The 17,016-nt window shown below is 36.0% G+C and overlaps 1 protein-coding gene across 1 annotated transcript in view; it reads left to right on the forward strand.

The window, feature by feature from the left end:
* The window catches only part of LOC102006693 (cytochrome P450 2C26-like), a 36,043-nt gene extending 20,961 nt beyond the window's left edge, over nucleotides 1-15,082 (forward strand). Inside the window, exons 7-9 of the mRNA XM_013506234.1 lie at nucleotides 865-1,052; nucleotides 12,879-13,020; nucleotides 14,667-15,082. Coding sequence (XP_013361688.1) covers nucleotides 865-1,052; nucleotides 12,879-13,020; nucleotides 14,667-14,848 — 512 coding nt within the window. The 3' untranslated portion in view covers nucleotides 14,849-15,082. The remainder of the gene's footprint in view (nucleotides 1-864; nucleotides 1,053-12,878; nucleotides 13,021-14,666) is intronic.
* Nucleotides 15,083-17,016: the final 1,934 nt, after the last annotated feature.

Here is a 17,016-nt window from a genome sequence, read left to right on the forward strand (position 1 = left end):
TTTTGTTCTTTTACTTCTAACATAAAAAAATTTAAAAAAAGAATTTTGGGGTAATCAGCATTATTACCTAATATATTCTGGTCAATAATTAGCAGAAGCCTTGTGCGTGAATGTATGTTTCTGTATCTGTTTGTGTTTAAAATACAGGGCCAGGGTATAGCTCAGTGACACAAGCACCTGCGTGACAAGCAAAATGTCCTGATTTTGATTCCTGGTATCAAAAAAAAATTAAAAAAAAACAAAAACAAAAAATAAAATACTTTCCAGACTTGATATGTGCTGATATATGAAACAGATAGAAATCTCTCATCTTTTATGCCAACAAATTGATAAATATTTTCTACAAATTAATAAGAAACTGAATCCTTGTTTAGAATTATGATTATAATTTTCAGAAGCAGCTAATAGAATGCTCATATCCAAATTTGAGAATTAGGAGGAGGATAAATGTGAAATTTTTTACACATGCTACTCCTGTACGTATGTATAGATCAATTACATTTTAATTTTAAAACCTATCCATTATTTTGAGGTAAATTTAATATTTGAATCCGGAGTATTGTTTTACAAGAACTGTAATTCCTTGTCATTTTTTATATGTATTTTGAAACATTGAATTTATTCTATTTATATTAGATATCATGCATGGTACTTCTTCCTCATTAATCATGAGAACTAGTTTGCAAGAAAGTGCTGTTTCCACATTTTGCCAAACCTCCCTGTAAGTCTAAATATACCTCAGGGAATATAACTTATTTATAATGCTGTTGGGTCACTCTCATCTTGTTTCAGATATTACTAAATTGCTATGAAAAATGTATCATTTTCCTTTTGTTCTGACATTTCTTCCTCGTGTCTTACCAGTTAAGGTCCAGGAAGAGATTGACCGTGTGATTGGCAGGCACCGGAGCCCCTGCATGCAGGACAGGAGCCACATGCCATATACAGATGCTGTGCTGCATGAGGTGCAGAGATACATTGACCTCGTTCCCACCAGCTTGCCCCATGCGGTGACCCGTGACCTTCAATTCAGAAACTATAACATTCCCAAGGTAAGCTTGTTTCTTTTATCTTGCACCTCAGGGTTGACATTCCCAAATTCAACATGAGATTGCAAACCGGTAACAACAGAAACAAGTATAAAACTCCATTTCATTGCTTGGTGGGCTTTCTGTTTTTTCCTGTGGGGCTCTAAATCTTTCTTTTATGTATTTATTTATTTATTTTAAAGAGTAAGGAAAACAAAATGACAACAACCAAGACAAAACCAACACAACACAAAAACACGTAAAATGATACAGAATTTCAAAACAATGTGATAAAAAGTTAACCATGATTGTTATAGTACATATTGTTATCATCAATGAAGCTGATCAGATTACCAGATGTAAGAATGCCACACTGATCAAACAATTACAGAGAATTAAATATAATGAAAAACATTAGAAACAATACAGAGTTTCACTAATCAAGACAGTAAGGATTCAACAGTAGTTGTTATATTGCATAGTATTGTCTTCAAATTAGTTGCTCAGATTACCAGATATAAAATGCAAAATTGGTCAAAAAAATAAAAATTTAAGCATTAACTGTTCCTTCAATAAACCAATAGATATCAGTAGTACAATCATTCCAGCTATTCTTGTATGTCTGTATATTTTGCTTCATTCTTTCTTTCTTTTCTCCTTTCCCTCATCCCAGTTTTTCCTTCCCTTTGAGCTATTTCTTTCCCTTTCACAGTATCTAGTGTTACTTTTGAGTTTTACTTACTCTTTCAGGTTCTTACACTAGGGAGACAATACAATATTTATACATGCATGTCTGATTTATATGACATGAACACGGTCTCATTGCATCCATTTTCATATAAAAGCCTCGAGTTTATCATTTTTTATAGCTGAGTAATACTCCATTATATAAATATATCACATCTCTCTTGTCCAGTCGTCAGTTGATGGGCATTTGTGTGTTTTCCAAGATTTAGATATGAAAACTGTATTTCTATAAACATGGATTCACATTTATCACTGTGGTATGATCCTTTCTATTCTTCTGGAAAAATATGCAGAAAGGGAATAGCTGGATTGAATGGGACCTCTAATCTTAGTTTTCTGAGGAAACTCCACACTGATTTACATAGTGGTTGCACCAGTCGACACACCCACCAACAGTGGAGAAGGGGAGAGCTTCAGCAGTGTTTGTTATTGATTGATTTCTTGATGATAGCCATTCTTTCTGGAGTGAGATGGAATCTCAGTGTTGCTTTAATTTTCTTTTCTCCAATGACTAATGATGTTGAACATTTTTTCATATATTGAATTGTCATTTGTATTTCTTCTTGTGAGAAGTGTGTATTCATCTCAGATACTCATTTTTTAATGGCTCTTTGAAGTTGGGGGGTCTGATTTTTTAAAAATTCTTATATGTTTTAGATAGAAGTCTTTTGTCTGAGGGAGAGTTGGCTAAAATTTTTTCCCATTCATGTGTTTTCCTTTCACTCTGTTGGTGATTTCTTTTGATGTGCAAAAACTTTTCAGTAAGATGAGATCCTAGTCGTTGATTCTTTGAAGAATTTCTCATGCAGTTTGGTTTTTGTTCATGAACTTTCTGCTGACCCCTACATCTTTTTTTTTTGTTGTTGTTGTTTTTCTCCGGTACGGGAACCGAACTCACGACCTTGCGCTTGCCAGGCAGGCGCTTTGCCGCTGAGCTAAATCCCCAGCCCCAGACCCCTACATCTTTAAGATTTCTAACTACTTTGTCCTCCAGTAGATTTAATGTTTCTGTTTTAATATTTAGATCTTTGATCCATTTTGACTTTATTTTCGTGCATGGTGATATACATGGGTCTAATTTTAGACTTGGCATGTGGAAAGGCAGTTTTTCCACCACCATATACTAAAGAAGCTATCTTTCTTCCAGTGAACATATTTGACTCCTTTTCAAAGATAAAGTGGCTGAGTGTGTTTGTAATTTTGTCTCCATCTTCCAATCTGTTCCATTGATCCTCAGGTCTGCTTTTTTTCCAGTACCATGCTGATTTCTTCACAGTAGCTTTGTTGCATAATTTCAAGTCAGGGATTGTGATGCCACCTGACTTTCTTTTTACCCAGGATTTCCATTGCTATTCTAGGCCTCTTCTTGTTCCAAATGAATTTTAGAAATATTTTCTCTAGATCTGTGCGGTACACTAATGGTATTTTAATCAAGATTGTGTTGAATACTGATTGGGAGTATGGCCATTTTCACAATGTTGCTTTTCCTTCCATGAACAGGAATATGTTTTCATATTCTATAATCTTCTTCAATCTCTTTTTTCAGAGTACTGTAATTTTTACTGTATAGATCTTTTATCTCTTTGTTAGAATAATTCCTCAGTATTTCATTTCTTCATGTGTTGTGAAAGGTGTTTTTTCCCTAATTGCTCTCTTAGTGCATTTCTTATTTTTGTATAGGAATGCTATTGATTTTTGAGTGTTGACTTTGTATCCAGCAATGCTGCTATTTGTTTATTAATTCTAGAAGTCATTTGGTGCAGTGTTTGGGGTTTTCCATGTGAAGTATCATGTCATCTCTGAATAAAGATAACTTCACTTCTTCCTTTCCAGTCATTATTCCTCTTATTTTTCTTTCTTTTCCTATTGCTCTGGCTAATGTTTCCTGAACTATGTTGAATAGGATTTTTGATAATGGACTTCTTTGTCTTGTTCCTGATTTTAAAGTGAAAGATTTCCGTTTTTGTTCATTTGGAATGGTATTGACTGTTGTTTAGTCATAGATGACTTTTATCAGACTGAGGTAAAGACCATCTATTCTGATTTTATGTAGGTGTTTTTTTTTAAAAACAAGAATGGGTGTTTGTCTTTGTCAAAAGCTTTTTCTGCATCTATTGAGATGATCAGACAATTATTATCTTTGACTCTGTTGATATGGTGCATTACATTTACTAATTTGTGTATATTGAACCATCCTTCCATTCCTGGGGTGAATTCTACTTGGTTATGTTGTAAAGCTTCTTGATGTTTTGCTGCAGTGTGTATGCTAGTATTTTATTGAGGATTTTTGCATCTGTGTTCATTAGAGAAATTGGCCTAGTTCTCTTTTTTTGGTTGGATGTTTCTCTGGTTTTGGTATTAGGGTAATACTTGCCTTTAGGAACGTGTTAGTCAAAATTGCTTCCCTTTCAACTTATTAAAGAGTTTGAAAAGAATTGTTGTTAAATCTTCTCTAAATTTCTTGTGGAACTCAGCTGTGAATCCATTAGTACATGGGCTTTTCTTTGTTGGTAAGGGTTTTTTAAAATTACATTTTAAATTTCATTGACTGATGTATGGTTATTAAGGATTTTCATATCTTCTTGATTCAGCTGTGGTAATTCATATGTATCTAGGCATCTGTCCATTTTTTCTGTGTTTTCCATCCTGTGAGAGTAAAGATTTTCAATGTAGGTATGGATGATATTCTGTGTTTCTATAGGATTTATAATGATTTCACCCTTTTCATTCCTTATTTCCTGAATTTGAATTTTCTCTTTCCTTATTTGATAAAGGGGTCTATCAGTTTTATTTATTCTTTCACATAACCACCTCTTTGATTCATTAATTCTTTGTATTGTTTTATTAATATCACTTGCATTAATTTTTGCTTCGATCTATAATTTCCTGCGTCCTTTGGGCTTTCGGCTTGACTTTCTCTTGTTTATCTACATGTTTGAGTTGTAGTATAATGTTGTTTGTTTCTGCTCATTCTATATTCCTGATGTGAGAATTCACAGCTATAAATTTCCCTTTTATGGCTGTGTTCATTGCATAAAAAGAAAAGTATTATTTTTCGGTCAATTGTAACTGGTTTCGGTCAATTGTAACTCCTTTTTGTTTGTTTGTAAATATTGTTTAATTTCTTCTTTAACTGCAACTGTGATCCATTGCCTGTTCACGTGGGTATTATTTAATTTCCACTCATTTATGAAGCTTTTGTGGTTTCTTTTTTCAGTAATTTTCAATATCGTTGCACTATGGTCAGATATTATACATGGTATAATTTCAATTCCTTTGTATTTACTTAAGCATGTTCTATGTGCTAGCATATGGTCTATTTTTGAGAATGATCCATACATAGCTGAGAAGAATCTCTATTCTGATGGTGTTGTTCAGAACAGTTTCTAAAGGTATAGGAAGTCCATTTGTTGACAAGTTTGGTTTAGTTCTATTATTTCTTTGCTGATTTTTTGTCCAGTTAATCTACTTCTCTGTGACAATGTGATGGTAAAATCCCCAGTTATGACTGTGTTTTTGCTTATTTTATTTTTTATGTCTGCTAATATTTGTCTTATATAGCTGGGTGCTCCCACATATTTAAGTTTGTTTACTCTTCCTCTTGCAGTTTTCACCTAACAAATATGTAGTGACCTTCTTTATCTGTTTTGATCATTCTTGGCTTGAAGTTGTCTGCAAAGAGAATAGCTAACCCTACTTTTTTCTGGGTTCCTGTCACATGGAGTATTATTTTCCATCCATTAACTTTCAGTGTATGAATTTTCTTTTGAGTTAAATGTATTTCTTGTATAAAGCATATTATTGAGAATTTTTTCTTGATCTACTCTGCTTGTGTGCTTCTTTTGATTGGTGAATTGAGACCATTTACACTGATGATTTAAACTGATATGTATTGGCTTATCTTTAGGATGTTATTTTCCTATTGTTGGTTTCTTATCTTTCCCCTCTGCTTAGTTGTTTGCTCTGCTTCGTGATTCCTTGTACTGTTTTTCTTGAAGTTGCGGTCATATTTATCTCTTTCCAGAATACCTTGTACTCTTTGCAAGGTTGGTTTGGTCATCACGAATTTCTTCATTTGTTCTTTGTTGTGGAAGTATCTTATTTCTCCATTAATTTTGAAAGATAGTTTTGCAGGTTACATCAATCTGGATTGGAAATTGTTTTCTTTAAGGACATTCATTATTTCACTCCAAGCTCTTCTTGACTTGATAGGTTGTGTTGAGAAATTTGCCGTGGTATTGATGGGCTTTCTTTCATAGGTGATCTGTTCTTTTTCTCTACTGGCTATTACTATTCTGCTGTTTTGCTGAATTTCTGGGATCTTAATTATTATGTGTCTAGGTGTAGATCTATTTTGGTTATGGCTAATTGAGTTATATATGCCTCTCTTATCTCTATATCAGATTCTTCTGTCATGCTTGGGAAATTTTCTGCTACTACTTCTGCAAATCTTCTTTTTATGTCTTTCATACTTACACCTGATATTTTGTTGATACATATCAGTATTATATTTTTTTTTTGCCCAACTTGCAGCTGTTGAGTTGGTCTTGCATGGTTCTTTGTTATTTTAAGGATACCTTTCTTTTAGTGCTTACTAGCTGCAGTGCTGTCTTAACGGTCTGAATGTCTATTTTTAGTTTCATTCAAGGAGTTTGCCAGCTTTCATGTGAATTTTTAGTTTCCTGGATATGTGTTTGAGTTTTTTTCATGCATTCTAATTCTTTCCTATGTTGTTCATTTGATATTTACATCATTTTCCTATGCTCCTCTATCTCTTTATCCATGCCTTATTTAGATGTGCTGAGCAATTCTATCATTATTGTTGTCATTTCTTTTTTTTTAACCAGAGAGATTATTTCTGATCTTATTTCTTCTATGACCTGAGGAAGTTGTTTCTTTACTTCAGTTCCTATCATTTCAGATATTTCAGGTGTGTGATTTCCAAGTTCTTCTATGTGAATGTCTTCTTGACTTGTTCTGGGTGGGCCGAAGGTCTGAAATTCCATTTTGCTCCTGCATTTTGACATTTTTGAATCTCCAGAAATTCATCAGGGCTCAATATCCCTCCCATGATAGTGAAGGGCTGGGGTGTGGTTCAGTGAGACTCACTGTCACTCTCACAGTGGTGTGAAGGCAGGGGCAGGTCACTGAGGCTCCTAGTGTTCACCGGAGCTCAGAGTCTCTCTCCTGATGGTGGTGGAGCTGGTTGTGGTTCACCAAGGATTCTGAAGCTGTCTGGCACTCAGCATCACTCCTATGATGTTGGCTGCCAGGACAGGGCTTACTGAGTTTCCCAAAGGTGTCCAGGGCTCAGTGTCCCACCCACAATGCTAGGGTGGGACAGCACCTCATTGAGGCTCTCAAAGCTGTCTGGGGGCTCTGCTCCTCTCCCATGGTGGGGGCATGGGATGTGGCTCATGAAGTTTTCTGAAGCTGTCCAGAGGCTCAGCACAGTGTCTGTGATGGTGGAGGTGGGGGCCAGGGCTCATGGAATTTCCTGAAGCTGTGTGGAGCTCAATACCACTCCCATGCCTGTAGGGATGTGGAGCATGGCTCACAGGGCTTCCCAATACTGTCCAAGGATCAGAATGGCTTCCCAGGACAGTGGGGTTGTTAGGTGCAGCTCACAGAGTTTCCTGAAGGTCTATGGGGCCTCAGCATGCTTTCTGTAATAGTGGGGATGTGGGGCATGTCTCACAGAGATTCCCAAGACTGTCTGGATCTCAGTGCTGCTACAGCAATGGTGTGGGTGTGAGGTGTGGCTCGTGGGGTGTGGCTCACAGAGCTTCCCAAAGCTGTCCAGGGCTCAGTGTAGCTTCTGCAATGGTGGGGGTGCAGGTCTAAATCTTTCTAATAGGTCTCAGTATCTGGATGTGTGCATCTTCCATATTTGTTTTCATCTTTCATGCTGACTTGATTATTCTCAGGCATTTCCATTTCCATATGATTTAAAAGCTCAGATTTTCAAGTTTCCAAACGACATAAATTTTTTAAATCATCGTGATAATTTAAAGGTAAATTTGGGAAGAATTGGTTCATTAGCTCTGTTGCTTTTCTCAGTTAATGAATCAGGTTATTTTTCCAACTTGGGGATTATATTTTTTACATCCTATTTTGTTTTCAGTGCTGGGGTTTATAAATCATTATTAAATTTTTAGTGTGTGATTAGCATTTTTGTTGTTGGTAAAATTTTTAATAATACCTTTGACATTTGTTTTTACCTGAGATGTAGAAACCATATGTTTTGGTCATCGTGTTCATCTTATGTTTACTGATCTTGTGAAATTTATTAGTATTCACAAATGTTCTTTTGAACATTTAATTGGACTTTCAACTTGCATATTCTGCCAATGAATGTTAAGACCTTTGATTTCACATATTTCAATTCTTATGTTTCTAATCTCTTCATATTGTCTTCTTGCACTGATTAGTATTTCCAAAATACCATATTTGTGAATACACATAATATGTATATATTTCCCTTCCTTCCTTATTTCTTTGCTTCTTTCCGTCATCCCAGTTGTTCTTTCCTATTAAGCCATTTCTTTCCCTTCCACAGAATCTATTGTAACTTTCAGTTTTATTTACTCTTTCGGGTTCTTACACTAGGGAGACAATATGGTGTTTACAATGAGGGTCCGATTTATTTCACTTATGAGTATGGTGTGTAGTTGCACCCATTTTCCTATAAAAGTCTTGAATTTATCTTTCTTTATATCTGAGTAATATTCCATTGGATAAAAGTACCCCATTTTTCTTATCCACTCCTCAGTTGGTAGGCATTTTGGGTGTTTCCAAAATTTTACTATGACAAATTGTGCTGCTCTGAACATGAGTGCACGTATATTACTGTGGTGTTATGTTTTTAATTCATCTGAGAAAATACACAGAAGGGGAATGGATGAGATCAGTGAGCCCTCTAATCCTAGTTTTCTGAGGAATCTCCAGACTGATTTCCAAAGTGGTTGCACCAGTAAATTGCCAGCAACAATCTAGAAGTGTTCCTTTTGATAGATTTTTTATATTAAAATAATACTGGCCACATTAAATTGAGAAACATTTCCTAATGTGGGTGTATTTTTATTTCCATCTTTCAGGGATCACTTTGAGATGCTGAGTAATTTTGGTTAAGTACAGGTATTATAAATGAAAAATGTAAAATATCAGACCAGACGATGGCTATCTTCTACCAGAAAGGACTTCCTTTACCATGGAAATCAGACTGATGTCATACTTCTAGCTGTGATTCAGAACTACATACTGAACACAGGGGGATATTTGATAGTGACATTAAATTTGCATTCTCTTCCCAAGTCTGGAATACTGAGATCAATTTTTGTCTTCACAAATTTCCAACACTCAATTTTTCTGCATCTTAGAGTGAAATATTTCAAGTTCAGAAAGAAAACATGCTCTAACTCAGATTTCTGTACCCTTCAAAACTATCTTTCAAAATCAATGGAGAAATAAGATACTTCCATGCCAAGTACTCTAGTTGCTATAATACAACCTACCTATTCCACTTGAGTTCGGGGCATAAAATTGTTAGAATAAAAATAATATCTCTAAAAGTTGTATTTTCATCTTTAAAAAAACCAAGATAATTAAGGTTTCACATACTAAAGTTATCTCATAGAGATGATGGAAATCACATTTTCCACCAGTCAGGGTCTTATTCTACTGATGAAAACTTTGGTATAAGGGTGAGGACATTGGTGTACATTGTTTTCAACAAAGGACGCACTAAGAACAAGACTTTTACATTTTAATGTTTGTGTCTGTGGGTGATATTAATGAAACTCGTTATGTCTTTATCCTTAAATAATTGAACATAGACTGAGGAATCAGATAGAGAGCAGCAGTCTCCCAGATCCAATAATCAGCTGTAAGCACCAGTTTGAGTGAGTATTGCATCTGCTGATTTCAAACCCATTCATCCCTCTGCTTCTTGGCTCATATTGTGACTGGGCTTTTTGGAGTCTACATAACTAGAATAACCCATTATTTCCTCTCTGCATGGAATAGCCTAGTACAGAAATAAGCAGTAGTGTCAGACTGATTCTAGATGCTTAAAAAACAGATAAATTATTTCTTTCACCACAGGCTGGAGCCACTAATCTCAGTGGAGATAACGGTCTAAGACACATGTAGACAATTTCTGTAATTTGTCTTATAAACCATTTGTCACACTGTAGACATGAGAATTTTGCTGCCACTTGTGAACTCTGTCGTTGTGGTACGGCCAGAGAGTGTGCAAATGAATGGGAAAATCATGTTCAATGTTTATAGTATATGAAGGTTAACATTTTTAACTTTTAAATACCAATAATGTTCTTCTTCTTTTTATTACACTTTTCACTTTAAACATGCTATATCAAACAGGTGCCAGGCTTGCTTAAAGCAGGAAGAAGAGGTCCCTGTCAATTGTAGCTTTCTGCAGTGATGTATACTTTTTGGCCTGTAACACTATCTGAAGAGAATTTGGCAGCACCAGATCCCAAAGATTTACCCATATCTTGTCATGAGCTTTATGATTTTAGCTTTTATGTTTAGATCATCCCAAATTTTGACAACTATTATTTATTATGTGGAGGCACTGTGATACTCATTCATTCTGAACAATTCTACGGGTTTTGAAATACTTTCTGAGTGCCTGCTTGTGAACTGAAAGGCCCGGGTTGAATTCCCAGTACAAAAAAGAACAAAAAAAAAACTTTCTGAAAATATGCCTATTTTCTACCTTATGGATCTTTCTTATAAATTACCTCTTTAAAAATATTCAAGAGTAGAGTTTTTAAAGCAGAATTACAAACCACCTCGATGACAGTGTAGGAGATTAAATGTTTTCTTACTTTTCCATTAAGAAAATTTGGATCTAAATAGGTGGAAGTGTGTGTATGAGTACTTTACCTTGTGACTATTTTTGTTCTTTTTAAGCTTCTGGACATCATCGTATGAACAGGGACTTTCTCTTATTTTGCAATAAAGTAATCATACTCAGGAGTTTTCACTGACACAGTGTTATGATGTTTGTTTAGATGCCTCCCACAGCCTCATGCTGTCATGGGGTGGGCTTCTAGAGCTTTTGATTGATTCATGGTCTAATCCTGGGATTATGGATGTGAGTGCAACATCCACCCTTTGGCGGGTAGCTTGCATACAATATAGGGGAGGGAAAGAAGTTTGCTGTCTATTGCTCCTCCCTTTCTGCCCTTGTTGCTTTTGCTGTTGTCTGCTGCCATGAACTGTTGCCTTCTGCCACGTGCCACTCTGCCATGGAGTCAGTCGAGCACGGACTAAAATCTCCACAAACTGTGAGCTAAATAATCCTTTCTTTCCTTAATTTTGGATTTCAAGTATTTTGTCTCCGCATTGAGAGAAAAGAAACGAAGGCACAGTAATGTTATAGAATATATATCATATATGTAAATGTTTCTGATATTTCTAGAATAATCCTAGCAGTTTTTTCGTTTGCAATGCAATATCCATTGGAAAGAAAACCAGAGAAATATAGTGGTTATCTTGTCCCATTAGACTCTTCTATCAAGAATGGTCCCCTGAAATTTTTCCTTACACTTTGCTAACCTCAGTGCACAACCCAGGCTAGAAATCATGTGAACTCTTCCTCAGTCTGGATTGTGTGTTATTATTTTATAGAGATGTAATTTCAGTTATCATATTGACAGGAAAAGTACAGCGCTGCTGACTACATAGTATTGAAACATATTGGTGTTTTGGACACACTAGCATCATTTAATGCTAATATTGGTTACGTTGACTTCTCCCGGTTGTGAAGGGACATCTCCTTTGCAGAGTTTGTGTCTTATATGTGATTAGTAAAAAACTATGGTAGAATATTTTAAGATTATGGGAAATAGTTTATCCTAAATTGCTCACCGACCTGCTAACATTAGTCTATGACCCTTCAAATGCCTCCTTTATATTTCTTTATGGAAGAATAGTGCTCCATGGTGTTTAAATGCCATATATTTTTATCCATTCATCTGTTGATGGACATATGGGCTACTTCCAAGATTTAGCTATTTTGAATTATACTGTTATAAACATGGGTATGCTTATGTTTTTGTAATATGATGCCTTTAACTCTTTGTGGAAGATATATAGAAGGGGGATAGGTAAGTTAAATGCAATTTCTACTTTTAATTCTTTGAGAAAAATTCCTTACTCATTTGCATATGGTTGTACTAGTTTATATTCCTATTACTAATATAGAAAGTTTCCTTAATTCCTGCAGGAAAACTAGCATTCTTTATTCTTTGATTTCTTAGGGCATCTATTTTTTTTTCAGTACCGGGAATTGAACTCATGACCTTGCGCTTGCCAGGCAAGTGCTGTGCCGCTGAGCTAAATCCCCAGCCCCTATTCTTTGATTTCGTGATGATTGCCAATCCTTCCCATATAAGAAGAAATATTAGTGTTATTTTAATTTGCATTTCTCTAATGGCTTTAAATATTGAACAATTTTCATGTTGTTTTTTTTGTCATTTGTACTTCTGACCATATTTATTCACTTCACTTGCTCATTTTTTAATTGTGTCTTTTATTTTGGCTGTTCTCATTTTCTGAGTGCTTTATATATTCTAGGTTTTAGTGTTCTGTCAGAAGAATAGCTGGCAAAATTTTGTTTCCATTCTATAGGTTGCCTCTTCATTCCATTAATTACAGATGCATATCTAAAAAGTGCTATGAACAGATATTCTGGATATTTCACATTAGAAGAAAGGCTTCCATTTGTAATGACAATTCACATGAGATATGAATTCTAAAGTGATGAACTAGAGAAGCAACTAGTGATAGACACCAGTGTCCAAGCTGGGTGATGAAAAAGAAGAAAACTTCAGAATTCATAACCCCAAATACCCAACTACTCAGATTGTCAACTTCTATTTGAGGAAATTTTAGCAAGATTACTGTCCTCAAAGTATTTCCTGTTTGTCACATCATTTGGCTGGAAATAATACTGATTTTTTGGGACATACTTTCCTCGTTATATATCAAAAGAGTTAGCTATGTGATTTTCTTTGTATTTTTCAGCTGTATTACTTCTATATAACATATTTGGACTCTGTGTGTTGTTTCCAGGGCACAACCGTATTGATATCCTTGACATCTGTGCTACGTGATGAAAAAGAATTTCCCAGACCAGAGACTTTTGACCCTGGCCACTTTCTAGATGACAGTGGCCAGTTTAAGAAAAGCAACTACTTCATGCCTTTCTCAATAGGTAATAGAAATTTATTTCTCTATGTACAGCAAGAGACATATTATTTTGAGATCAGCTGGAATGGTGCCTCCTTTTTTCTGACCAAATATCTGTTTGTACATGATTGAAAGCCTCACTTCCAATACCCAACTTCTATTCTGCTCATGACATATTGCCATTGTTTGGTGGGCTTTAGAGTTCTTTTTTCACTGTCTTGCACATTACAAAAGCTAGAGTATAAGTTATTTGTATTCTACCCTATTTACGTGATGTAGGTACCCTCATCTCTTCCAAGAAAGCAAAATTATATTAAAGTTCCTTCACCCCCCATGACAAAAGTGAACTAACTCTCCAGTGTGTTTGTCTTCTATGTTATGTTGTTGTCCACCTACTAGAACAAGTGATGGATATAATTTCTCCCAAAGAACACAGTAGCATTTGAAGCCACATTCATTTAGGGAAGAAGATAAGTAAGGAGTTCATTGTAATATTAGTGCTGTGAGATTATTAAGCACAGATTGTTGGAAGAGTGCTTATGGGAGAGAAGCTGCAATCCTCCTGTACCCACTATCTTAGTGTGAGGCATAAAATCAAAGAAGCAATATGCTAGTAGCCTAAATTATTATTTGAACTGCATCAAAAGAAGAAATAGGAAAAGTAGTGCATTTTAAAGGAAGCAATTATGCAGAGGAAAATAATAGTTGCTCTTACTTAAGAACGTCAAATTTGACAACAAATAACCGAGGAGATCATGAAAGCTTTGTGGATGCATCTTTTTTTTATTCCCCTACAACAATACCAGAGCCCTGCTCTTCCTCCAGTCATTACCCTGACTCTTGATTAGTGGATCTTCCCCATACAGACTATGTGCTAATATCCCTGCATTTATTCTGTGTTGTCTGGTGTTTTCTGTGTCCTTTGATGTTTTCTTTATATCTAGCACTGTGGATCCCACAAATATAAAATGAATTCTTTTCAGAAATTCATATTTCAACGCAATGCAATATAACAATAAAAATAAGTATAAATTTATGATTTCAGGTGACCTAGAGTTCAATGAATGTGAATATATTGTTGAGGAAATGCAGAGAAATAGGATTTTATTTCATGAGGTTCTTAAAAAAGAAGGTCAAAAGGAAAAGAAATTTGACCTTTTTCTGACATATGGGAAGGTTCACAGTAGTTTAAACTAATCCACGATATAAACTGGAAACTTCCTGGCAAGGTGCAGCTTTATGAAAGCCTGTGCATCTCCCGCTGTGAATACAGTGTGTCTTGAGGTGGTCAATGCAAATGTTACAAAGTGACAGAGTGCAAAATTATCATGGATCATTAGATCAGAAGCAGGGTGCACAGGACAAGATGATGTTTCTCTAGGAAAACAAAATTAGAAACTTGAAATCTCAGGAAAATTTATGACAGGAATATTTAGTAAAGTGTGGGTATGAAGCTAGTACTCAATGCATATTTTTGAATTTATGCACTATTGCATTAATTTCATACGTTATATGGGTTGCTTATCTGTTTTCCATTTACATATCTAGCTGTCAATCTATCCATACACTTATCTAGGTATCTAATCATCTATCCATTCATCCTTCTGTCCTTGGTTTTTACAGCAACGGTTACATATGGGGAATAACCACACTATTTTTTTCTATTTTCAGGAAAACGTATTTGTGCAGGAGAGGCCCTTGCCCGCATGGAGCTGTTTTTGTTCCTGACTACCATTTTACAAAACTTTAATCTGAAATCTGTGGTTGATCCAAAGAATCTTGATGCCACTGCAACTGTCAATGGACTGGTTTCTGTCCTGCCCTCCTACCAAGCCTGCTTCATTCCTGTCTGAAGAAGAGCAGAATGCCTGGCTGCTGCTCTGCTGTCATCTGATATCTCCTTCTCTGCATCATAAGCTACCTTCATCCATTAGAAATGGCTTCACTGATATCTCCTTTCCATCTACCCATTCAGTCAAAATCCAGGGAAGACTCAAAGTTCATTATGAAGAGTTCTGTGATTGTACCAGAATGCATGCTATTTCCTATATTCTGTAATACTTGCATAAAACTTATCTAATGCTGAACTGCTGATACATTATCTTTGTTAAAAACTAAAAGGGGTTCATGACTGAGGCCCATGTGCCCTCTATTAACTAGCTGGGGACCTTGGACTGGCAACCCATGTCCTGCCAACATTGTGGTTCATGGCTGAGGCCCAGAAGAGACTCTTTTAACTGCCTGAGGACCCTGGTCCTGGTACCCCACACTCTATGGAGAGTGTGGTTGGTGGCTAAGGCCTGGGTGCCCTCGATCAGTTGTCTGGGGAGCTTGGACCAGTATCCTACACTCTTCCAACATTGTGGTTCATGGCTGAGGCCCAGGCAGTCTCAGTCAACCAACTGGGGAGCTTCAACATATGGCCCACACTCAGCTGGACTGTGGTTCTTGGCTGAGGCCCAGAATACACAGAATACATTTCACTAACTGCCTGAGCACTCTGATTCCAGAACCCCTCCTTCTGTTGACGTTGTGGTTCATGGATGAGGCCCTTATGCCCTCAATCAATTGCCTGGAGAACTTGGAGTGGCAGCCCACATTCCACCAACATTGTGGTTCATGGTTGAGGCCTGCATCCCTTCAGTCAACTGCCTGCGAACCTTAGTCCCAAAGGCCAGTGTTCCTTCTGAAATTGTGGTTTTCATCTGAGTTGTGCACTCCATAATGGCCTGGGGATCCCAAACCTGATAGAAAGACTGCCACTGCCATCAGGGAGCAAGCCTGACATCCAGCAAATCTAGGGACCCTAGAGGCCTTCAGTGGGATGCCCAGGATGAGTGAGGCTTGCCATTGGGTTTCTGGCATCTAAAATTAAATGATGAAGGAATAAAATGTAATCTCAGAATTCCACCCCACCCAGAACAAGTCCAGGAGACATTGAAATAGGAGAACTAGGAGGTCACACACATGAAATCTCTGAAATGGTCACAATTGAAGTAAAGAAGCAACTCCATCAGACCATAGAAGAAATCAGATCAGAAATAATCTCTCAGATAAATTATGAAATGACAATAATGAAAGAATTTCTCAGCACACCTAAAGAAGATGTATATTAAAAAATAGGTGAACTTAGAAAAATGCAGAACACATTAAATGAATAATATATGAAAGAACTAGAATGCATGAAACAGATTAAAGAGATATCCAGGAAGTCAAAACTTCCATCAAAAGCTCACAAAGCCACTTGAATGAAGCCAAAGATAGACTTTTAGATCTTGAAGACAGCATGGTAGTTAATGATTTCAAAAGGAAAAATCTCATAAAAATAAGAAGAAACCAGGAACTATCAGTTCAACAGCTGCAAGATAATGCAAAGAGAAGAAATGTAAGACTAATACGTGTCAAGGAAACAGCTGGAGTCAACACAAATAACATAAAAATAATATTAGCAGAAATAGCAGAATATTTCCCAAGTATGGAAAAAGAATTTGACATACAATAAGGGAGGCATATAGAACTCCAATTAGCCATAATGAAAATAAAATTACACCCAGTCAGATAATGATCAAGATCCCAGAAATCATGGAAAAGACAGAATGTTAAAAGCTGTTAGAGAAATGAAACAGATCACATGTGAAGGAAAGCCCATCAGAATCATGGCAGATTTCTCAACACAAGCCATCAAATCAAGAAAAGTTGGAGTGAAGTGTTCCAGGTCCTAAACCAAAACAACTTCCAACCCAGACTGATGTATCCTGCAAAACTGTACTTCAGAAAAAAAGGAAAAATAAAATATTTCCATGACAAAGAACAACTGATGAATTTCATGAGCACCAAACAAACCCTCCAAAGAGTAGTAAAAGATATTGTAAAAGATACTGTAAAAAGAGATAAAAATGACCACAATTTCAAGAACAACAATAGAAAGGAATAATATAGCAAAAGAAACAATTAAAAAGAGAGTAAAAGTAGGAAACCAACAGCTGGCAAATAACATAACAATGATAAGCTAACACATAAC

This window comes from Chinchilla lanigera, unplaced genomic scaffold (genome assembly GCF_000276665.1).
Source record: "Chinchilla lanigera isolate Chin_1 unplaced genomic scaffold, ChiLan1.0 scaffold00106, whole genome shotgun sequence".
NCBI lineage: Eukaryota > Metazoa > Chordata > Mammalia > Rodentia > Chinchillidae > Chinchilla > Chinchilla lanigera.